Source organism: Rattus norvegicus, chromosome 7, assembly GCF_021556685.1.
Source record: "Rattus norvegicus strain SHRSP/BbbUtx chromosome 7, alternate assembly SHRSP_T2T, whole genome shotgun sequence".
NCBI lineage: Eukaryota > Metazoa > Chordata > Mammalia > Rodentia > Muridae > Rattus > Rattus norvegicus.
Window position 1 is genome coordinate 35,192,864 of NC_141540.1, and position 25,588 is coordinate 35,218,451.

At 42.6% G+C, this 25,588-nt stretch overlaps 1 protein-coding gene across 2 annotated transcripts in view; it reads right to left on the reverse strand.

The window, feature by feature from the left end:
- Positions 1–376: 376 nt before the first annotated feature.
- Positions 377–25,588, reverse strand: part of Apaf1 (apoptotic peptidase activating factor 1) — an 85,380-nt gene continuing 60,168 nt past the window's right edge. The window contains exons 18-24 of one of the 2 annotated variants that reach the window (XM_087559173.1): positions 20,951–21,067; positions 18,289–18,414; positions 11,645–11,764; positions 10,349–10,474; positions 7,740–7,865; positions 5,946–6,092; positions 377–2,720 (exon numbers count right to left, since the gene is read on the reverse strand). In XM_087559173.1, the coding sequence (XP_087415299.1) occupies positions 2,574–2,720; positions 5,946–6,092; positions 7,740–7,865; positions 10,349–10,474; positions 11,645–11,764; positions 18,289–18,414; positions 20,951–21,067 (909 nt within the window). In that variant the 3' untranslated portion in view covers positions 377–2,573. The remainder of the gene's footprint in view (positions 2,721–5,945; positions 6,093–7,739; positions 7,866–10,348; positions 10,475–11,644; positions 11,765–18,288; positions 18,415–20,950; positions 21,068–25,588) is intronic. The other variant, NM_023979.2, reaches the window with a different exon arrangement.

Genomic DNA, 25,588 nt, shown 5'->3' on the forward strand with positions numbered 1-25,588 from the left:
CTTACCAGGGCTGAGACTTGAGACTGTTCTGTGTGGTTCTGAGAATCCAACAAAACTCCTCATGGTCTTTTGATTGCTTGCTTTGGGTCGGGGTGGGGTTGCTTGTTTGTTTGCTTTTGGAGGGCTTTTGTTTGTTTGTTTTGAGATAGGGTTTCTCCCTGTAGCCCTGCCTGTCTTGGAAGTCACTCTGTAGACCAGCTTGGCCTCTTAACTCAGAGATCTGCCTGCCTCTGCCTCCAGAGTGCTGGGATTAAAGGTGTGCACCACCACCTGGCTATTCCTCAAGTTTGTAAAGACTGCTCCCATCTCCCCAGCCCACCCCTGAAGGCTATTATCAGTCTCCAAACAGCAGGGGAAAAAAAGGCTGAAACCAAAATGTTTTTCCAAAGATTTCAGGAATTTTATTTTTGTTTTTAAAATTCATGTTTAAAGTATTCCAAGGCAAAAAATAATAATACATGTAAATTATAAATACAAAGTCTTCAAAGCACATAAAACATGATACAAAACCATCTTCACATATACAAAGTCCAATGTAATCTTTCACATAAAAAATTCAGCAAGGAACGGGCCACAAGTGGTCATCCAGGCTACAAGGGCTACAGGCCAGGCCTTCCTGGTCAGCCCTGAGAGCTGTGGTATGAGCCACAGCCGTCTCATTCCTCAAATTACTTTGTCTTTCTCTCCACTTTAAGACAAAGACCAAGACTTTTTAAAAACTGATGGTTACTGGTTCACTTCAGCCTCTAATATCTGGAAATTGAAGTCTGATTTATTCTCAGCAAGTTCTAAGCAAGACATACTTCTTTTTTTTTTTTTTTTTTTTTTGGTTCTTTTTTTTCGGAGCTGGGGACCGAACCCAGGGCCTTGCGCTTCCTAGGCAAGCGCTCTACCACTGAGCTAAATCCCCAACCCCGACATACTTCTTCTAATATTTATTTTATAAAATTAAGATTTCCACTAATCACATTGGCTTATATCACAGTAAGTAGGTAAAGTGGTTCCTCAACCTAACAAAAAAGGTTAGAAAAGAACAAACTTCCTGAACTCTATACAAGATTTTGTTCACTCTATTTACAGCTCCTGAAAACGCCCTGGGAATATCTAATCTGAAATCCACCTAAGGGCCAGGAGTGCAGCCGGGTGGTAGAGGGCTTGTCTAGTGTGTGCAAGGCCCTGGTTTCAATCTTCAGCACCATAGAGAAGTAAACTCTAAAACACACTTGTGCTTCCTTCCCTCTGCCCACACCACAGCTGGCAATATGCACGACCACACAAACAGCTTCACTATCGACTACTATTGCTAAGACACATTAATTCCTATTGCAAAATGAAGATATTTGATTTTTTTATTTATATAAAAACTACATCTACTACTAATTTATCTCTATTGCCCTTAGTAATATTTCAGGGGACAGTGATTAAACAAGCTTCAATTAAAGACCCTAAAAGGAGGTTTAAAAAAAAAAACTTGGTAGTGGTGTTGCACAGTTTTGTTTTGGTTTGGTTTTTTTCTGCATCAAAAGACACCTCTCCCAGATACTTAGGAGTCTGATGCAGGAGGATCAAAATCACTGCATAACGCAATGAGCTCTCATTTCCCAGGGAGACATGGGTGTATGGGGGGAGGGTTTTCTGTGACTCTTGAAAGTCATAAAGAGTACGGCCTTGGTGATGACATACAAGGGATCAAAGGGGAATGTGTGGTACTATTTCACTGGCTTACTAACACCTAGCTATGGAGAAGAGGTTAAAAGAGGTCAAGCTTAGTAAAGTAGTAAGTATAAAACTGAGAGAGAAAGGCAGTGGTGGCCCATACCTTCAATCCCAGAACTCAGGAGGCAGAGGCAGGCTGATCTCTGAGTTCAAGGCTAACCTGGTCTACATATTGATGCCAAGATAGCCTCTCTTTAAAGACCAAACAAAACAACTAAGGGAGTGCAGGGTGGTGTCCAGTTCAAAGACTCTGAGGGCCAGAGTCCAGCCAAATGCACAGCTACCTTGTGGTACAGAGAGATCTCTCTAACACATGACTCGCTCAGAGAAAGAACTGGGTTATCAGAAATCATGCCGCAGACTGTGCACCAGGATGCAATACCTTAAAGCAAATTTAAAGAGTGTGAAGACGCAACACAATTGACTGATTTGGAAAGCCAGACCCCTGGGGTAAGCATGGGTCAAAAAACCCACCCACCATACTGACCACTATCACCCTGCGGCATAGCCTGCATAATGACAGCTTCAACATATAGAATCCTTCAAACAATTGGCATTAATTTTGCCAACCAATCTGAATGCATCAAAGAGTTTACCCATAGCCTAACAAGGTACATATTTACATTCATTTGCATGTTGAGGACAAACTGTTAATAACAATGATTGTATTTAAAAAACAGTAAAAGCCTGTGTGTTTGTGGAGATATACTATTATACTATATGCATTATTGATCCGGCTGTAAACAATGTTTGCAATACTGCAGTACAATTCACAGCTTTATCGAAAGTTGATGCACAGTTTCAATTTTTTTTCAATTTAAAATTAAGGGGCTGAGCTACATTAAGGCTCAGTCACTTTACTCTAAAACCTGTAAAATATATAAAATACCAAGATTATCAACGGTCACATATGTTCTGAAGTCAGGGGACACATGTATTTTCTTGAGGTTTGTTCCATTGGTGTAGAAGGTCTGTGAGGACTCCCCAGTAACAACATTCCACCACTGTTCAGAGAAAAAGAGAACTTTCGTTAGACTGGTGATTCTGCTGCATGGTAATTTGGAAAGCCAGCTTTATCCTTTAGCAACCATTCCCGGTTCTTAGGCCAAGCAGTAAGCAGGGAATGATACCTGAGCAGGATTCCAGTCGTTCAGCCTTGGTGATCAGCCCTGGTGATGACCTCACGGCCAAGTCTGCTCCCAGAGCCAATGCACCCAGGGCCACTACAAGGCATTCAAGAGAGACAATAGCCACTAGAGGCTGGTTACACAGAGTGCATTGTGGAGGGTCTTCTCCGTGGCATGGGCATGTGACTGCTTCTCTTCACTAAGAAGCCCTTTCACTAGGAGTCACAGAAGTTATTTATGAGGTAATCTATGCTGAATGCTGATCACATCAAATGAAGCAGGTGCTCTGACCACATCCTCCCTTTCCATCACTGAATTCATCAAGAGTATATAACACTACTTTTACCAAATGGTGCTCAGGGAACTTATGATTCTATCCCAGAGCTAAAGTGGGGGCAAGAGACAGTGCACACAAACTTGGTTTAGAAAGGCTTACAAAGCACTGAGAGTTTGAGCACTTATGTGCTCAGGACAGAGTCTTGCCTGTGAGACAAGGTTCAGTTTTTGTCTTCGCCCTTTGGAGTAGAATTTGATAGAACATATATAGCACCGAGTTTGTAAAGCTCACTAAAGCAGCATGCACTTCCTGAAACTGCACCGTAACCAAAAGCATGAAGAACACATCCAGCCCAAGGAGACTCATCTCAGAGACTAAGGCTTGTACAGTTCATCCCCTAGGACAACTGCCTCATTTTAAGGAACCTGGGCTCCTGAGAGAATCAAGACTTAGGGGACAGTGGAAGTGGACAGCAAAAGTGGGACATATCTGAGTCTCAAATGCAGTTTCTCCCCAACACACACACACACACACACACACACACACACACACACATATACACACACCATTATCTGGAAAAACTACAGTAGCCAAGGGATCAGTATGAACTGTAAACACACGATTTCATAACAGCAGCTAACACACAGTTTTCAGGGTAATGAACTTCTCAATATGACTCTACAGCTGTAGATACAAGTTATCAGAGATTTATCCAAACTCACAAGATCTATCCGTTGTAACAAATGTGAGTATCTGATGCTGATAGTGGAAAAAGCCCAAGTATGCATAGAAGCAAAAGGGATATAAATATTCTATGAACTATGATACCATTATCATGACACCCATCTTACAGATGGAAAAACTGAGGCAAACAGAACAAACCTAATGAGTGGCAGAGCTGGGACCTGAACTCTGGCAGTCTGCTCCCACTCCTAAATCATGACAGTGCTCTTCTGCCTCTGATATAAAATGTCTTCATTTATGATCACGTGTTCCACATGCTAAATTAGCCTTTGCTTTCCGGTGTATGAATTATTATAAACCTGTCATTCTAGCAGCCTAACTGATAATATGTTTTCATTACAGTAATTTGAAAGGTAGGAACATTTTAGCTACTCAACACCTATTTTCTCTTATAGGCACTCAACTTATACTGCTCAGATTTTAAAGTAAACAGACCCAAAAGGCCTAATTTCTTGGCCATTCTAGCAGCTGTTTCTTCTTACTCCTAATTTGTTCTGTGCCTTTGTATGGTCTCATTAACATGCTGGAGAGTAGCAGGCTGGGTTATAACATAATTAGTTTAACCATGCTAGTAATCAAACCAGAAGGCAAAGCACTGATTGTCACTTCAATATACCGACCACACGGACAGCCTATGGCTTCCTCCACCCTCGACATAACCTTTACAGTACAGTAGCAGATCCAGCCTGCTACTTTATTTCAAGGTTTGCCAAGATCTCTGAAAAGCTGATCTTGGTCTTTGAAACATCATAACAGCAGACACGGTTATGTGGGGCAGTCTACAGAGCCCAGAGAATATAGAAGCTTGGTGTCAAAGCTGGGCAGTTAAGCTTTTAGCAATGAAGGACTCTCAGCTTCCAACACAAACACAGCAACGTCTCTCCTCTAAGCGCCATCTTTAGAGCCCAGAGTTTTTATCTTTACACTAATGGGGGGAACTTGGCATTAATAGTCCAGGAACTCTTGAGGACTAAATGAAAGTGTGCCCCAAAAGGTATACATTACTGCAACATTAAGAGACTTCATTTCCAATGCAAGCTGCAGAAGCATCATTTCACACATTAGAAGCATCCCCTCACTTATCTTTTATAAGCTGGATATTTATGTTGAGTAAAACTGCAATAATGTGGGACCCTCAGAACCAAAGACTTTGTACAAACACAGCCGAGCAGCCACACTGTGAAACAACGCGAATCAGCTTCACCCAACTGTTTCCAGTGAACAGCAGCCAGCTCGCAAAATCTGATGGAATCCGATGTAAATGACAAAGCTTACCGAATGCCCAAGTGCCACCCCTTCTACACTTTGCTCTTGCAAACTTCTCTCAGGCTCCTTCCACACTCTAGGCACTCTGCTTCCCATTTGCTTCCTGTATGAAACATTAGCCACCACCGGGAAGGGACAAACCTGAATATGTGCCCCAGCATACAACAGGCTCTAAACTCTGCCTTACTGAATGGATAAATGGGTCAGTAAATGACCTTGGTGTCCTATAACATGCTTAAGCCTTGGCCTCGCAGTCACCATTGAGTATGAAGAAGCCAACTTGTTAGAGACAACTGAAGAAACAGAAGACCTGCTGTGAGACTTGGCACTCGCAGTTACTTATCACAACGTTTTAGGAAAGTTAAAACCATCATGAAAACCACTTTTGCTCATCTATAACTCAAAGGTAGTAAAACTTTGGCATGAGAAAGCTGATGAGTGGGCTAGTAGAAATAAAACTCTTCAGATTATAGATTAATATACTGCTACTATTATTATCAAGAAAGAAAATTTCACAAACACATTTTTCAAATAATTCCAACCAAAACATTTACTAATGAGTGCCATTGTAGAGGAAGTTGGGTCGTGGAGGTTCTGATGCGAGAAGAGAGCTCTCACATGGCTACCACCATCACCAAAGACTCTGAGACCTGGAGAAAGTGGCCTTGCAGACATCAGCCTCACCACTGCAAAGTAGGGGTAACAACAACGTCTCTTCTACTCTGCTGGGTTATAGAAAACCTGAAGGAAAAGCAGTACGTGAAAACTGCTTAGATATGACAGAGATTGCCCTTTCACACTCTGGAGTAGCTTACCTTAAGGTATCCTCCGGCAGAGACAAGCATTTTTCTGTCAGGAGAGAAGCAAACATCAGTCACCCAGCCTCCGTGGGTAGCCGTTCCTTCTTCTATGGAAATCGGAGCACACAAATGAAGAAGCTGGCCATCTGAGACATTCCATATCTACATAAACATAATACATAATTCATTAACAAGGTAACCCTGAAGGTTTACCAGTTTCCAAGTACACATACACATCATCTGCGGTATATCCGGAAAGCTCTCTTTAAAAACAAAAGGAAGGGGCTGGGGATTTAGCTCAGTGGTAGAGCGCTTACCTAGGAAGCGCAAGGCCCTGGGTTCGGTCCCCAGCTCCGGAAAAAAAAAAAAAAAAAAAAAAAAAAAAAAAAAAAGGAAGAGTGTGCTGGGTCAGTGTGCTATCTATCCATTTCCAATGAGCTAAGAGAAAAACGCAGGCATGGTGGTGAACACCTGATTTTAGCTGCTCCGGAGGCAGAGGCAGAAAGATTTTGAGTTCAAATGACAGGTAACATGCACTGAAATTCTCGGCAATGTGTGAATGAGACAGATCAAGAATTATACGACTATTCCTGGAAAGCACAACAGAATCTCTACTCCCACACATCCAAACTCTCCTACTTCTCTGCAGTACACCTACCCCTCTCCTAGGTCCAATGCCTCTGCTGAAAAGCAAACAAAAACAAGAAACCCACCACCGGAAATAAAAATATTCTCCTCAAAAATACTGGTTACCAAGGCTGCAGAGATGGCCCAGCAATTAAAAGCACTGGCTGCTCTTCCAGACGACCCAGGTTCGATTCCCAGCACCCACATAGTGGCTCACAACCATCTGTAACTTCAGTGCTGGGAGACCATACACCCCTCTGACATTCTCAAAAATCCAGGTATAATTTGAACCTCAGTAAAGCTTCCTTAACAAGGACAGACAGTCCAAAGAGGACTGTGACAAACCCAGGAAGAAATGCTGACTAATACGTAGAGTACTAAAAAGATCTCTACTTTGAATGATGAGAAAAATCAGAATTTGCAATTCATTTGTGACCCAATGGTTAACAAAATAATTAAGACGAATCATTCACAAACTAACAGCAGGGAACCAAATGTAAATATCTATTCACAAAAACATAAAATGTCTACCTGACATTTATTTTTAGTTTTACTTGTTTAGTTAGTTTGTTTCTTTATTTATTTGAGACAGGATCTTACTATGTAGCCCTGGCTAGCCTGGAACTCATTTTAAGTGGATCAAGGTGGCTTCAAAGTCAGAGCTGCGCCTGCCTCTGCCCCCAGAGTGTTGGATTAGAGATGCGCGTTGACACAGCACCTGACTTATCTGTCCAATATAAAACGCAATCTTTCCTGGGGTGAATGAGGTAGCTATGAATACAGTGCACACAAGAAACAAGAGTACAGAATGCTCTATCCAACCAAACCCCAGAGCCTGTGCATTCCTCCCAAGAAAAGAGGTCTCTAATGGTAAGGTGCTGTGATCCCAGCTAAATCAACAGGAAGGGCTGGAGTCAGGCCTATGAGTGAGGCCTATGAGTTGAGGCCAGCCTAAGCCATACTGTAAGACTGTCTTTCAAAAACCATCAAATGGGGGTTGGGGATTTAGCTCAGTGGAGAGTGCTTGCCTAGTAAGTGCAAGGCCCTGGGTTCAGTCTTCAGCTCCAAAAAAAAAAACAAAAACAAAAACAAAAAAAAACCATCAAATGACCAACCTGAGTATGGGGAGGATTGCCAGCCCTAGCTAACAGGGAAATGCTACCTGAGTCAGCACACGCCTACCCTGATTTCTCCATTGTCATCTCCAGTTGCTAACAGGATGCCATCCAGCGAGAAGGCAGAGCAGCGGACACAGCTGTTATGGCCCTTCAGCTCATGAAGAGGGGAAGGGAGTTCAAAACTCCAGATCTGGAAAGCAAGTAGGATTGTTTAGGAATGGTAAATACTCTAAACATCTATAAGACCTGCCCCGGTGCTACACAGCCAAGATGTTCATCACGCACAAGTGAAAACGTCTGGTGGTGTGTAAGCCTTCACAAGATGCCCAATCTCTACCCCTAACCTTGTTAATTTGGGGGCTTTCCCTTTAATTAATTACGCAGGTTAAATGTAGCTCCTTTGTACCTTTGTATTCATGTTTAACAGGAGGAGGAGCGGAGAATCAGGGTGAGACAGAAGGTCCACTCTACTGAACAACCAGCAACTCAGTTTCTCTAGCTTCAGTTTCTGCACTTGTAAAACGGGGACGGCTCCCACAGTGTGGTGGTTACGTGGGATTACAGATGAATGCTGGCACAGGACACGACACACAGGCAAAGCTCTGTACAGAGTCGTCACCACACTGCCCTACAATATCACTGCTGGGCAAATGAGGTTTTAGGGGGGAGAAGGGGGAGACAGGGCCCCAGGCTGGCCTTGAGCTCACAGAGATCCTCCTGCCTCTGAAGTAGTGAAATACTGACCTGGCTTGTTGTCTCCCCCCCGCCCAATATTCTCTCTGTGGTTCTGTTATCGCCATTTAGCCAGGACCCACTGAAAACTACAAGGCACTCCCAACCAAAAAGTTACGGGATGAGGTGAAGCAGACATAGTCCCCTTCCTTGACTTTGAACAGAAAGCAGGCTCAGGAATACTGTGTGAGCACCTGAAGAGCTCTGAAGAGCACAGAGAAAATGTAAAGAAAACGCTAAAACAGAGCGGCTAATGCTGCCTGAGAGTCAGGACGGACTTCACTGAAGAGCCAACAGGAAACAGAGGTCTAAAACGTACAACCAGATGGAGGTGGGAACAGGCAGAAACAGGAAAAGGCTAAAAAGGAAGCGGCGATGGGTCACAGAGCTTGCCCCCACAGCATCACATGCTGGGGGCTCCGAGCAGCCCTCCGTGATGACAGAGAGGGTAAAGTGAAGGCGGTGCCCACCAGTCAGTAGGCACGGCCTTTGGGGACAAGGATGAGCAGCTGGAACCAGAGCACTGAGCCATGAGCGAAAGCACAAAGACAGCTGCATAACGATGTTGTTAACCAAGATGGAGGGACACAGAAGGAAGTGTAGTGCTGGGAGTCCCCAAAAGTGTCGGCTTATACCAAGTGAACAAACACCGTGTTTACTTACACCCCTTTGTATTAAGAAATTGAGAATTTGAGAAATTAAGAACTATTTCTTAATTCTCTCATAAAGAAGAATCACAGTTACTAAATATTATTTATTTAAACACCAAATGAATGCTAATGGGCATTCTCCAAAAGCATGTGACCTAAGACAGCTCATCGTCCTCTAGCTTTAGTTTCTATATATGTGGGATTGGAACAATGACACCTATATACTTCTATATTCTGCAGGGACAATGACACCTATATACTTCTATATACTGCAGGGACGATGACCCCTATATACTTCTATATACTGCAGGGACAATGGCACCTATATACTTCTATATACTGCAGGGACAATGGCGCCTATATACTTTTATATACTGCAGGGACAATGGCACCTATATACTTCTATATACTGCAGGGACAATGGCACCTATATACTTCTATATACTGCAGGGACGATGACCCCTATATACTTCTATATACTGTAGGGACGATGACACCTATATACTTCTATATACTACAGGGACGATGACACCTATATACTTCTATATACTGCAGGGACAATGACACCTATATTCTTCTATGTACTGCAGGGACAATGACACCTATATTCTTCTATGTACTGCAGGGACAATGGCACCTATATACTTCTATATACTGCAGGGACAATGGCACCTATATACTTCTATATACTGCAGGGACAATGGCACCTATATACTTCTATATACTGCAGGGACAATGACACCTATATACTTCTATATACTGCAGGGACAATGACACCTATGATGTGATCAAGATTTGAGAGAGTGAAATTCTTAGCACTGCATGTCCTAAAATATGAGACAGGCAGGGCTGGGACAGAGAGATATGACTCAGTCAGAGCCCTAGCCTCACAAACCCAACAACTTCCTGTAAAGAGCAGATGGGTGGCCTGCATCTGCAGCTACAGCACTCCTGTGGCAGGGAGGTGGGGACAGGAAGACCACCTGGAAGCCTCTGACCTGGAGCACACAGCACAGCAAAGGCAGCAGAAACAATGAGAGCCCTGCCTCAACAAGGCGGAAGGAAAATCCCACTCCCCAACAGTTGTCCTCTGACCTATACACATGCACAGTGACTCACACAGGCGCCCCCTCTCTCTCATGCACACAAAAATAATAAACAAAATCTTAAAAATACATGATACAGGTATGTAAACCAAACCTGTGATCTCCTCCCTTATACGTTATTTGTACTCATAATAAGAACCAACGCTCTAAGTCTTACACATGGGCACTTCAAGAGACTAACTGACCTTGGCGGTCTTATCAGCTGAGGTAGATGAAAACTTGGTGGCATCAGAAGAGATAGCACAGGAAAGCACTGTGCCCTGATGACAAGTAAAGTCTCTTTCAATTCTTCCGGTAATGACATTCCACACCTGAGGGGGAAAAGTTAGGTGACACTTTAAAAACATTTTTGTCATGCATGATGGAACACAAGTGTAGCCACAGGTAAGGGGAGCAGAGACAGGGGACACCAGGTTCACGGCCTGGGGGTATAAGGTGCTGGCAGAACACCTGTTTAGAGTGTGCAAAGCCCAAAGTTTGATTCCCAGAATCACAAAACAAGGGGAGGGGAGGAGGAGGGAAGGAAGGACGCCTTGAACAGAGAAGGGTCAGTGAGAGGGAACTAAGAGGCTCAGTGGCCAAGAGCACTGGCCACTTTCCCAGAGGATCCAGGTTTGGATTTCAGTACCAACAAGGTGGCTCACAACCACTGATCTCCAGTTCTAGGAGATCCCGTGCTTTCGGCTCCCACAGCCGCAGTGCACAGACGTAAATGCAAGCAAAACACCCACACAAATAAAAATTTTTAAAAGAAAAAAATCAGCTACAAAACATGCCCAAAACTCAAGTTTTAGAACAGTAGCTGTCCTGATCACTTAAACTTCCTTTAACGTAAATGCTTACAAACACACAACAGACGAAGGTGACCACACTGAATAGAAAGCAGGCATAATACTGATTTTTTTTCATTTAATTACTTAACATTCATGTGCACTAAAGCTGTCACACTATAATTACTGCAACATCAGAATGTTTTCTTTAAAAGAACAATCTGGGGCTGGGTATGGTGGCGCACATGCCTTTAGTCTCAGAAACTCAGGTGGATCTCTGTGAGTTCAAGACCAGCCTGGTTGGTCTACATAATCAAGTTCCAGACCAACCAGGGCTATATAGTGAGACCCTGCTTCAAAATAACAGACAGATAGACAGATAGGCAGGCAGGCAGGCAGACAGACAGACAGACATTTATATCTGGTATTTAGGTCTGGAAAGGTGACCTACTAACTGTTCTTCAAGAGAACCTGAGTTCAGTTCTCAGTACCCAGCTCACCAGCATCTGTAGTTCCAGTTCTAAAGGATCTGATGCTCCCTGCACTCTTCTGGCCTCTGAGGACACCAACCACACATACACAGGGTGCACAGACAAATTCATGCAAGACAAACACTCATACTTATAGTAAAATAAAATATATTTAAAGAATATTTTCAAAATAGTTTAAAAAACAACAAAACATTTTTTTTAAATCTGATATGCAAATTACCTTCACCGTTCCATCGAATGACCAGGAAAGCAATCGTGAATCTCTCAGGAGTCTGAAGTCCTTTACTGTTTCCTGATGGGCTTGCAGAAATACATACTCCTCTGTCTGCCAATTCCACACCTTAATATCAAAGAGATAAGTCTGTCACAAACCTTCCCCAAGAATGCCCCAGGGGAAAGAGTGTGTATTCTGCTCTCTAGGCTTTTATCGTCATACAAACAGAGTAGTAACAAGACTATTGTCTCTGTGTTCTACAAAGAGAGAAAGTTGAAGCTAATTAGCTTGAGAGGGGGGCAAGATAAAACACTTTCCTCCTAAATAAAATTTGTTTTCTTCAGTTGCTTAGAGAATAGTTAATTAAACCACAGGATAGAAAAAACCTACAATATGCCAGTGAGCTCACCATCTGATTAAATTTTCCAGGGAAAATTGTCCCAATTATGTATTTGCAGATTTTCAAGCATCGGGTAACGCTACAGACTGTCACCAGTAAAGCTGCTCTACTGCCCAGAAAGGTCAGTGAGCCAGAGAAGTGCAAAACCAGGTCATGGAGCTTCTGAGCTTCCAAAGTCTGAGATAGCCCTTAACGTAGTTCTTGGTATAAAAGAAGAAGCAGTAGGCACTGTTAGTCCCGTGCAGCTTGGGAAAGACGCTCTTAGCCACAAGGGAGAGGGGAGAGTTGAAGCAGTGCCAGCAACTGGGACAAAATAACAAACAAGAACGTGTGAGGCACAGCAGTGAACAGAAATTTCTATGTCGTGTCAATAAGCGGCACGTCCATTACTAAATCCAAGCAACAGTGTTTGCCGGCTTTTAAATCCTTAACTTCAATTAATTTAATAAACATGTCTCCAAGTAAAGCAAATGTGAATCAAACAAGGGCCTACCATGAACAAACCTAAGAAATAAGACATAAAAAAAAAGCCTTCACCAAGACATTAACTACTGAAGTAAAAGCATATTGTGAAATTCAAAATGGTGATTCCTTCGAGGCTATTTGGTGAGGCCAGGACTCAAAGGAGTTGGGGTGGAAAAGTGAGTCCAGCAGTTAAGAGTACTGGCTGTGGGGCTGGGGATTTAGCTCAGTGGTAGAGCGCTTACCTAGGAAGCGCAAGGCCCTGGGTTCGGTCCCCAGCTCCGAAAAAAAGAACCCAAAAAAAAAAAAAAAAGAGAGTACTGGCTGCTTTTGCAGAGGACTTAGGCTCCATCCCCAGGCCTACATGATATTTCACAACTAATCCCATCTCTAGTTCCAGGAGATCCAATGCCCTCTTCTGACTTCCAAGGGCACCAGGCACACACAGAATGCATGCATATATATATATATATATATATATATATATATATATATATATATATATGTATATATATATATATATGTATGTATATATATATACATACATATATACATATATATACAGACAAACACTCATAAAATAAATAACTTTTTAAAGTTTTTTTTAAAAAAAATTCACAAATGAGAATGCATACTGCATTCACAAATGCAGTGACTGAAAAAAGCTGGAAAAAAATTGCAAGAAGCAGTCTTGAGAGTCAGAGTCCAACTGATACGGGTGATCAAACAGCTTGGGAAAGAATATGAAGGCTTAACAAAGCACCAGCTACCACACAGTATATATATAATTAGCATTCTGGCTCTGGTCTGAGCAAATGCAAGCAGTGGAAGCCCTTTCCTATTGGGTTAGGCAAAACTAGAAAAACAATGTCACGCCTTATTTGCCTTTAGGCTCTACCACACACACACACAAGCCATCTTCCCCACAAGGTCTTGGTTTGGGATCTCTTCCTGTCTTCCAGCTTGGGGCATTCATTCAAAGAAGCAGGCACACTAGGAGTAGGAGCTGCTGTGTGAGAGTCACTGTAAAAGAGGACCTGGAAGTGACAGATGGTGCTCTAGAGGAGCATGGGTGGGTGAGAAAGTTCAGTAGTCTAAGAGCTCACTGATATAGAGGAGTTGTGGTGTGATGCAGTCTTGTGGGCTTTTCTGCCTTCCCAAATCATACTAGAAGGTCAATGCACCCTGTATGGCAAGGCATCAACATACTAAGCCGTCAATACCCCAAGCCATTTCCACTAGGAATATGCTGCCTCCCTCCTTCACTTTCTGGGCTTGAGCAAACTTAAGGATCAATGGCTACTCTTAACTCTCTTCCAGTCTTAATAGCCTGGGCTGTGCCTGATTCAAAGGTCATCCTGACCGAGGTTCTTGCTGCCTTCTACCTCAGGAAATCAAGAGAGCCTTACTGAACATGTGCTACAAAGAGTCTCCGAAAGGCGATGACAATGGTGTTTTTGATTGGACTCAACCATACGGTGTTAGTTGAATCATGTCGGTATAATAGATAAAGTTCTCGTAGCATTAATCAAATGCATTGAAGTTGAACTTGCAGATGCCTACATGAGCAATCATTCTTGTGAGTAAACCTACTACACAATTTCTTCAGCTGCATAAATACAATTCAAGTTTTTAGGAAGCATGTCTATGGTCCCAGCACTGGAGAAGATGAGGAAAAAAGATCACGAGTTTGAAGCGAGACTCCAACAGAAAACTACAAAAGCGGTAGTAAAGACTTAATTTCTCATATCTATAAGAACCAACATATTTTTATGCATCAGGTAAACACAGCTAATACATGCATGCACTTCATTTACCTCAGGGAAGAATGACAAAAGCTACCAAAAACAGAGCAGTTTTCACAAGATTCAATGCTATCCTTGGGTGGATATATTCTTCTAATTCTGGCAATAACTTTAGCTGGACAGAGATTGTCTCAGGCTGGTGATACAACCTGCAATACTACCCAGAACTGGGGCAAAAGGGGCAGAAAGATTAGGAGTTCAAAGCCAGCCTTGGTTACATAGTGAGTTCAAGAACAACCTAAGCTACATGACAAACAAAACTTAACAGACTTCACAAAAAACACAACAGGCAAAGAAAGATAAATCAAAAGTCTCAATCCATCTTTTTTTTTTTTAGAAAGAAATGGCTTCTTTACATGAAACACTAAAACTCTTTACATGGTGCTTGCTTTGGCAACACACATACTAAAATTGGAACTATCCAAAGATTAGCGTGTATCCTGTGGAAAAATGACCGGCAAATCATGAAGCAGTCGATGGTAGTCTTGGAACTCACCACTATAAACAAGGCCGGCCTCATATCTACCCTCCCCTGCTTCCCAAGTGCCTGGATTAAAGGTGTGCACCACCACACCCAGCAGCGGCCCATATTTTTTAAGAGAAGCCTTTCTTGCACACTGTACTCTGACCCCCACATGACCCCATAAAGTATGAGCGCCCACATAAGGGAAGCACATTTTAAAAGCACTGTACATATAAAAATCATTCTGTACATATAAAAATCATTCTGTGCATATAAAAATCATTCTGTGCATATAAAAATCATTCTGTGCATATAAAAATCATTCTAAGCAGTCCACAAAAAGAAGACAAAGCATAACTTGTATTTTTTTAAAATAACTCCTATTCCAAAAATATTTCTAAAAATTATTTCTCCCTCTGGCTGAGAATACCTCCAGACAAGTCATAAAACCCTATGAATTTAAGTTCCCACCATATAGAATGTCCCGACAGGATTTAGCTGATGTAGTTAAATTTCCTCCATTTCAAAGACATCTGGAGAGGAAGAAATGTGACTACTATATGAATTTCACAGTTAATAAAGAAGCATCGTGGGAGCCTACAATAAAGTGTTTGTATTAAAGCCAAATTTCATCTCAGTCCTACACCTTCTCAAAGACACAACACAGCAAAATTGGTTTTCTGAGATAGTCTTTACTGGGATAGTTAAAAGCTGCTATCGTTAAGAAATATGAACTAAATAAAACTAGGAGTGTAGGCCAGTAGAACACTTGCTAGGATAGGGAGGAGTGATGCAGGCCTTTAGTCCTGGGGCTCAAGAGGCAGAGACAGGTGGATCTTTCTGAGTTCGAGGCCAGCCTGGGCTACACAACGAGTTCAAAGTAAAGCCTGAGCTATATAGTGAGAGCCTTATCCCAAAAACAGGGAGGGAGGGAAGGAGGGAAGAAGGAAGGAAGGAAGGAAGGAAGGAAGGAAGGAAGGAAGGAAGGAAGGAAGGAGGAGGGAGAGAGGGAAGAAGGAAAGAAGGAAGGGAGGGAGGGAGGGAGGGAGGGAGGGAGGGAGGGAGGGAGGGAGGGAGGGAAGAAGGAGAAAAAGAAAGAAGTTCTTGGCCATTACAACTGATATGATAGAGACAGAAAAAAAAAATCAGTAAGAGGGTTGGAAATATAAAAGCTGAAGAGAATTCTGGAATATAAAGCACAGTGTAGAAAGTTTAAACCCAGGGGAGAGACTACAAGTGCTATGGTACATGCCTAGCCCTAGGAAATGGAGGCAGTGGTCATCCTCAGCCACGTAGTAAGTTCAAATCCAGCCTGGGCTATAAAGGACCCTGCCTCAAATAATAAACCAAAACCAAGGACAAGAAGATTAGCCTGGGAACCAAATATATGACTAATGAGTTTGACAAAAGGAGAATCCATGTGGATGGAAAAGGAAAAAGAAAAAGAATAAATAACGTTAAGCGAAGTCTGAATAAAGAGTAAGTCTCCTTGAAAGAGACCCCCGAATGAACAAAATAGACAGCAGCAAGTGCACACAAGGCACACCATCACGAAATCTCACAGCTCTGAGGCCACAGGGAAGATTTCAAAATCTTCCACAAAGATCTAAAGACATGAATGGTGGCGCGTGCCTTTTGTCCCAGTACTGGGAGGCAGAGGCAAGAGAAGTGCTGTGAGTTCAAGGCCAGCCTGGTCTACAGAGTGAGTTCCAGGCCAGGCAGAGCTACAGAGTCAGATCCTGTTCCAATAACAAACAAACAAATAAACAAACGACTTTAGACTTCTCAATAGAACTTAGGGCAAAAAGTGAAGTAATACCGTTAAAGTTTTAAGGTAAAATAATTTCCAGTCACACGTATTTCAAAGATTGAATTTTTCTAAACTATATTACGACTGGGTTTCCAACCATGAGATAGGGGTGTGTGTTTGTAATCCCAGCATTCAAGAAGTTGAGGCAAGAGGTTAGAGTTCAAACCAGTAAGCATATGCCATAGAGAGAGGTTCAGGACAGCCTGGCTACATGGGAAGAGCCTATCTTAACATAAAAATGAAAGAAAGAAAGAAAGAAAGAAAGAGAGAGAGAGAGAGAGAGAGAGAGAGGGAGGGAGGGAGGGAGGGAGGGAGGGAGGGAGGGAGGGAGAGAGAGAAAGAAAGAAAGAAAGAAAGAAAGAAAGAAAGAAAGAAAGAAAGAGGGGGAGGGAGGGAGGAAACATGGGAAGAGCCTATCTTAACATAAAAATAGAAGAAAGAAAGAAAGAAAGAAAGAGAGAGAGAAAGAAAGAAAGAAAGAAAGAGAGAGAGGGGGAGGGAGGGAGGAAACATGGGAAGAGCCTATCTTAACATAAAAATAGAAGAAAGAAAGAAAGAGAGAGAGGGGGAGGAGGGAGGGAGGAAACATGGGAAGAGCCTATCTTAACATAAAAATACAAGAAAGAGAAAGAAAGAAAGAAAGAAAGAAAGAAAGAAAGAAAGAAAGGAAGAAAGAAAGAAAGGAAGGAAGAAGGAAGGAAAGAAAGAAGGAAAGAAAGAACGAACAGACAGGAATTGCATTCATGAAACCCTTACGTATTCTGTCTCCTTGGTCACGGTGATGATATTGAGGAGCTAAACCTCCCACCAATTGTCACAGCGCTGTGACGGCAGGTCTGATGAATGGCTCTGGGCGCGTGTATGCATGCACGCGTGTTGGAGACCAGCAAGGTGGGAAGAGGGCAAACGCTGAGCCCTCACTATTGGATTCAGCAGTTCTCCAAGTGGGAAATTAAGACGAGCTGGGCAAGCATGCCATATGGAGGCATGGAGGTAAACATCGGAGACACGAACTCTTAGATCTAAAGATACCTAAGCATCTAAAACCTACCAGGGGTGGTTCTGAAGAACAAGCGGTGGGTGGGTCTGTTCTTCTCGGCGAGCCTTGTAATAAGTGGCATATTAACTTGAGTGTGTGGACTAGGACTTAACGAAAATTAAACGAAGTTTAAAAGAATATAGAGTAAGCTCAAAGTCTCCATATATGTAATTTTTTTCTTTTTGGCAGAAGTTTATCACCACAACAAGTGTTATTCTTAATAGGACAGGATAAATGATGTAAACTGGAGCCGGGCACAGTGGTCATCCATGTCTGTCATCCCAGCACTCACATGGCTGAGACAGGAAGATTGCCAAAGGTTCAAAGAAAGCCTGGTCTGCACAGAGCAAGTTCTAGGCCATAGAGGCCAACAGAGCAAGACCTTGTCTCAGGAAAGAAGAATAAAGACACAAAAAACAAAACAAAGCAAAATTTAGGACAGAATTCAGTTATGAAAATAAAAGAAATTACATAAAAATGGCAAAAATATGTTTATACATACAAATATCAATAGCAAGCCAGGATAAATACATGAATGGACTCTGTAAAGCGCATGCGTACAGTTGGAATGTAGACCAAAATACTGTCTTTAAGTGACCAAGCTTTAGCACAGAAGTGTTCTGTTGCTCCTCTCTCCAACAGTACAGTGTTAGTTCGTATTCATCCACTACCTGAATCACAGAGTCTTCAGAACTTGAAATCAGTGTCTTCCCATCAGCTGTGAACTGGATGTGCCGTACAGCTTTCTTGTGCCCAATCCCAGAGCTGAAAACTCTGTTGTTTGGAAGTTCTATAATCTTCAAAACAAAAAAAGAACACAAGAAATTAGCACAAAGAAATGAAGCAACACGTAGGTACTCTATCACAACAATGTATATACATGTAGATGCTGTATCCCGACAATGTGTATACATGTAGATGCTCTATCGCAACAATGTATATACATGTAGATGCTCTATCCCAACAATGTATTTACATGTAGATGCCGTGCACACGCCTGCCCCCACCCCCAGCCCCAATCAAGTATTCACTGGAAAGGCCAAATGCCAAGAGGAACCAATGGGTCTATTCGGCACTCAAGTCATAAGAGCAGTTGACAGTCTAGGCTCAGTGTCCATAATAAAAGCGACACTTTGGGGGCTGGAGAGATGGCTCAGCAGTTAAGAGCACCTGACTACTCTTCCAGAGGTCCTGAGTTCAATTCCCAGCAACCACATGGTGGCTCACAACCATCTGTAAAGACATCCCATGCCCTCTTCTGGTTTTTCTGAAGACAGCTACAATGTACTTATATATAATAAATGAATAAATCTTTAAAAAAAAAAAAGGCGGCACTTTATGGTGAGCGAGAAAGAACAAAGGACAAACTCCCTGGACAATACAAGGCAGCTCTTCAGGAGAACAGAAATGAGGAGAGACAAAGGGCACCAGGAGCACAGGAGTGTGGAAGGCTGGAGAACAAGTGGGGACTCAGAAGGTGATCGCAGGCCTGGTGAGATGGGCCGGTGGATAGGTGCTTGCTGCATTAGCAGGGAACCTGAGTTTGACTGCTAGGATTACATGGTGGGAGGAAGGAACTGACCCGTCCCCCCAAAAGCTAGCCTTAGCTCTCCACACCAGTACTGTGGCCTGTAAACACACACATAGAAAACGGTGTTGTAGCACAGACTCAAACCAGGGTGACTATACCAAAAATGCTTTCAAATGAACTCATATGGGTGTGAGGATGTGTGTGTGTGTGTGTGTGTGTGTGTGTGTGTGTGTGTGTCTATTTTTATTTGCCCAATTAAAATAATATAGAAGACGGTGCTGTAATTTAAGACTCTAGAAATCTAACCTCTAAAACGGATCCTCAAAAAGCAAAGAGAAATGTGACTGGGGCCTTCTCAGAAGAGTGGAATGGTCAATATCTCTACAGGGGAGGCAGAGTGGCACTGACTGCTGAGCAGTTCATTCAGAGACCTCCATTGGAATGCTAGGCTCTGCCACTTATGAGAGCTGTGGGACTTAGGAGAGCAAACATCTGTAAAACAAGAATCACAGTACCCAACATCCAAGACATTGGATATCTGAAAGGATCCAGAACAGTTAACCAGCAGCTACTGGGGTGGACCATTTAAAATTGCCATTTTTAAACACTAAAAGACTTTTAAAATACATAAATGTTGGCATTTTTAAATAGTTCGATGCATCTTTATATTACGTGAGAATTGCGAGGAAGGTAAGGACGTAAAAAAGATAGGTACGGGTTTGTTTGGTTTTCTTTCTTACTTTTTAAAGGTTTGCTTTATTTTACATGTTTAAGTTTGCCTGCATGAGTGTTAAGTGTACCACACGTGTGTCTCATGTGTGTGGAGGTCAGAAAGCAGCCTTAGATCCTCGGGAACGGAGTTATAGGGGGTGGCTTGTCATGTGAGTGCTGGGAACCAATGAACCAACAGAAACCATGGACCCATTCAAAATAAATAATACGAAAAGACGGGGCTGGGAGAAAACTAAGGAAACATCTAGTTATATGACAATCCTGTGCTTAACCACTTGCTCGCATGTTAGCAAAGACTCCACAGTTCTTAGCTGACTGCACCCTGCTATTAGCTGCTAAGGGAGACCTAGCAGCACTGACATCACTCCTTCCACACTGTGTGTGCAAGCCTTTACTCCCGTAAAGTGATGTGACCTGGAGACTGTGTGTGTAATCCCTTATGAAAAGGGCCCCACGGTAAATAAACGTGGCTGATGCCATGGTTCCCAAGAGCCTAGGAGAGGAAAGGGGAGAAGAGCCAGTGTTCCCTGAGTTCCACAGCTGGACGCCAGGGGCTCTTGTGATGAACTCGGCATGTGATGAAGGTCAGGTATCTACATACAAAACGATTTCCACTGCGATAGCTTTTCTGCATCAGTGTCTGAGTCTTCGTTTGTACTGGTTGTGCTAGAGGAGTGTAGAATGTCTCGTGGTGACAGCTAGTGTGCTAGAGGAGTGTAGAATGTCACTCGGTGACAGCTATACACCTAACAGTAACTGTAGGAGAGCAGTGGGCAGAGGGTCCTGGACTGACAGTCTCGAAAGTCTAGAAATGACATCACATGGCTAGTTCTAAGAGAGGGGATGCTTTTTGTACAGTGGGCTAAACATGTTTAGCTTGTTACTATGTATAAAACAGCAAGACAACTAGATAATGACAAACACAGAAAGCCCGAGAAGCTGGAGTACCATGAGAAGACACTAATGGAGGTCTATGGAACGTGACCAGTAAATCCAGAAAGATCTGCTTAGTATACGGGTGTGCGATGCCAAGCAAATGGTTAGTCAGCTCCCAGACTAGAACTGAGTACCTTAATGGCTCCCTCTTCATCTCCAAATGCAACGTACTCAAGATGTGGACTTAGGCAGCAGCAACTCACTTGGGCTTCAGGCAGGTAATCAATCTGGCCTGTTTTTCCAGCAATGAGCTAATGAAAAAAAAAAAAAAACAAAAACAGGCCAGTCAGTTATTAGGTTGTGTATGCATCTTTCTGTTGTTATTCTTCAGAGGAGACGCACAGAAAATAGCCAAGAATTCTCGGGGAGACAACGAAAACGGATCCTAAACTCGGCAGCTGTATTTAGCACTTTACGGTTTCATCTTCTTTCACTTATGTGGCTCAAATCCATTTTCATAAAATAAAACAAGCTTTAAAAAGGTCTGAAAAGTAGCTGCTGTGCCCCTCCACCTGAGACACATCTGTCTGATACGCAGTCCCACAGCTAGCCCCACATCCTGTCTTTTATTCCTTCTCAAAGCCTATTTTAATAGGGTTATCATTTGCTATAATACGCTTTTCTGAAATCTTCAAAGGGACTGTGAAACAGGCCAGAGACAGACATTACACACAATGATAACTCAAAATTGAAATTTATATACTCCGAGAATCACTCACAAAGCAGGATAAATTAAGATTCTTTCCTTCTGAGGGTAGGAAAATAGATCTTACAGAAGAAAGTTGAAAGCATAATTCGTGTCACTGAACTTGTAATACTTAAACTAAGATTATCCAACTTCATAACCTCTACCTAATGCTAATGGTTTTTTTTTAAATAAAAAAAGGGTACCTCAATTAAAAGATATAACCTCAGGAAATAATTCTTAAGCTTAAACCAATTATCAGATACCTTTCTAACTTATGATCTAAAAATCTGAATTATTTCTCAGCATGGCACACACAATGAAATTATTTCCACTACACTGATTATAAGGTTAATTAATAATATGTAGCTTTCCCTTTATAACAGTTTGCCCAAAATTCTCGGATCTATTAGATATTTAAAATCAAGACTAAATTACTTCAGGCTGAGGGAGAAGAAGAGTAGTTCATGCTCTTACCTAACTGTGGCCACTTCATGATACAATACAGACCTGTTAAGTAGAATGGCTTCTATCCGGTGGCCTAAAGATGCTTGTATTCTAATGCTAATTTGGGGGACCCAAGACTGGGCCCAGAGAGCAGAGAATCAGCAGATGCTAGGTAAGTGGCCCTGTCACCACTTAATTGTGATTGGTAAATAAAGATGCCAACAGCCAATGACTGGGCATAAGAGACAGAGGTGGGGTTGAGGTTTTGAGGGCTTTAAGGAGGAGGAAGAAAAGGCCACCATGAGGTAAAAGAAGAAAGCGCACGCAAGAGAGAGAGAGAAGATGCTATGGGTTAGCTGAGTCATAAAAACATGGCCCTGAGGGCTGCCCAACTGGAGATAAGGGCAGCCCAGATGGAGCATAACAGTAAGTAATAACTCAGAGCTATCGATAGGAAAGGAGATTCTCACAGCTTGAAGGGTAGGCAGCTACCCAGCTATTGTGCTGGTTAAGGCTTGTTGGAAATATAAAGGCTATGAGTGTGTCTTCATCCAGGAACTCCATAACCAAGGTGGTGCAGAAGCCCTGGGTTGGGATTTTAAGTATTTACTACAACAGATAACCAAGCTCTTTCGATTGGGTTTATGGATTGGTCCATAAAGGGAATTCATGCTTGGTACTGGAAACCTAGTGGTCAAAACCCCACGGCTTAGGAGGTCACGGGCTCTAAGCAGGAACCTACCTACTGTTATTTTGCTAAACAGAAGTGTTGTCAAACTGCCTTCCAAATAGTCTAAATATGTATTTTTATACCCACACCTACATTTCCTCCTCCAAGGCTCAGAAAACACCATGGACTACAAGAGTGTAAAAGCTAGATAATAAAGAAGTGCGTTATAAAACAGTGTCTCCTGGATATGATGTAACTGTTGCATGCATGAAATTACAGTAACTATGGTCACCTCCATAATCCCTCTACGTGAGACTAGGCCCTTTAACAAATTCATTAATAATGGGCGAGGGCCTTAGGAGGTACTACCCCTCCATGAGGACCTGTCAGCCAGTTAATGAATACTGGGAGAGAGGAAGTCACCTTCTTCAGCTGTGTCACCACTGACTGATTGCCATACCCCAGTAACTAACCCCTAATCCATACTAACCTCAGTAGGACACACACATGACACACACGGCACAGTAGGTAAAAATCTGTTGGAAAAAGGAGGGGTTCAATCGAAGTGTAAAAGAGACGAGAGACGGTAACGGGTATATACGGTCAAAAGGGTCTATTCAGCTTACACTTCCACTTTGCTGTTCATCACCGAAGGAAGACTGAACTACTGGAAACTGCTGATCTTCCTCCACAAAAATCAAATTCAACACTTCTTTTAATCAATAAATTAAAAATTCTGCATTTACTCTAATGGAACTACAATTGTCGGTTAAACTGACCTCTAAACTCTTGACAACTGTGACTGACATTCAACAAAATAACATTTTTATAATCAGGCAACCTTCGTCATCCTCTCGTTATGACAACTATCACTGAAAGGTTGTATAGGTTTGATTTTAATTAATACAAGCAAGGATACAGTGATCTTGGAAAGAACTATGATAGAAATATCCCAAGCAAAAGACTCTGTCTATAAAAAAAAAGTAAGGAGGGAATTCACATTCAATTTCCTGTCCAAATTCATACCATAAATACAGAATATTGATCAACGTATTGAGAAGGTGGTGTGCGAACTTATGAAATACAAATGAAGACAAACTTAGAGATGTTTTATAACTTCACTCTGAAACCAGAACAGTGGAGGACAAGTTCCTAACATGTTCTCTTCAACGCAGACTGCGCCTTAGCCTGGATCAAGCTCACACACTGCTGAAGGTGGAAGGTGACAAGTGAGCTTCAGAGAAGTGACATGTTTCAGTTATCCTCGCAGACCCACTTGTCTTAGTCAGGGTTCCTGTTCCTGCACAAACATCATGACCAAGAAGGAGGAAAAGGTCTATTCAGCTTACACTTCCACTTTGCTGTTCATCACCGAAGGAAGTCAGGACTGGAACTCAAGCAGGTCAGGAAGCAGGAGGCAGGAGCTGATGCAGAGGCCATGGAGGGGTGCTGCTCACTGGCTCACCTCCCCTGACTTGCTCAGGTTGCTTTCTTATAAAACTCAAGACCACCAGCCCACAGATTTCTTAGTTCCAGCCAACCAGCATCAATAGTTCCAGTAATGCAAAGGTTTCACTTTAGTAGTTCTGGTATCTTATTAATCACAGCTGATTCTTCAGCCCCAGCTAAACCACAGAATCTTCACAATCAAAACAGCAATGGCCCTGATAAAAGTCTTTAATCTTCCCTCTGAAATTTCACAAGCCAGGCCTCCACCGTTTGCATTGTTCTCAACAATTGTTCTCTTCCAAGCTCCTACAGAACATCCCACAGAGCTCTTAACACCCAATGGCTCTTTAGGCCAAAGTTCCAAAGTCCCTCCATAGTCCTCCCCAAAACACAATCAGGTTGTCGCAGGAATACCCCACTCCTGGTACCAATTTGTCTTAGTCAGGGTTTATATCTAAGCTCAAGTACACTGGGTTCTCTGTGCTATACCAGCCTGAGTGCTGGAGCTTTAATAAACCAGCTCTGCCTGCTGTCTGCTGGTCTTTCCCTAACTCTCCATGTATGTGTCCTCTCCCGCTCCTACCTCACTTTTTTGTCCCACCCTTCACATGTTCTCTTGCTCCCTATATTAAATAAAAACAGATGTTCAAGAAAAAATAAAATCTGGAGCTAGAGAGATGGTTCAGTGGTTAAAAGCAAATACTGCTCTTGAAGAGAACCAGGGGTCAGTTTCCAGCACCTACATGGTAACTCAAAATGGTGTGTAACTCCAGCTCCAGGAAATGCAATGCTGGCCTCTGTGAATACTGCACACAGGGGTATTTAGGTAGACACACACGTATATATCAAAAATAAACAAAAAATTGACAAAGGAAAAGGAAATCCAACAGGGAAGATTGCCAGTGCTAAATCCTTCCCTAGAAACTCGTAAGGTCTTGAAAAGGCTGGGGATTTAGTTCCGTGTTCAGAGTATTTGCCTCACACGCACAAGGCCCTGGGTCTGATCCCTATTACCACCATGGGGGCAGGAGGGTGACGGATATGACATTAATACAGATTGTTTTTTATCTAAGTATTAATGAAAGGCTCAAAGATAACATAAGAAATCATCCCAAGAATTATTAATCCTCAGCTATGACAGGGTTTCTGTCCTCTCCAGGCCTCTCTCCCTCAAGAGAATCTCAGGAGGGAAGGGGATCATTGGCTAGTTTATGTAAGAGCCACACTGAGTCCAGGGACATATTGTCTCTGGCTGCTGCCCTTACCACCCCTCCTAACCACAACTCAGTCACCCAGCTCCTCACAACAATAACTGCAATGAAGGTCTAATGACCATTCTGTATGGCCTAGCCACCATAAAGACAATGGCTTGTATCAAGTGAGCACTCTTCTTGCTGCCAGCACCTCCAATGCTGCACCTCCTTCAGTTCAGAGGCCACTTTACTTGGGCCACCCACTCAGTGGTGGTGACCTGCTAATGGCAATGTCCCTTAGGGTATCTGCTATTATAACCACTCACAG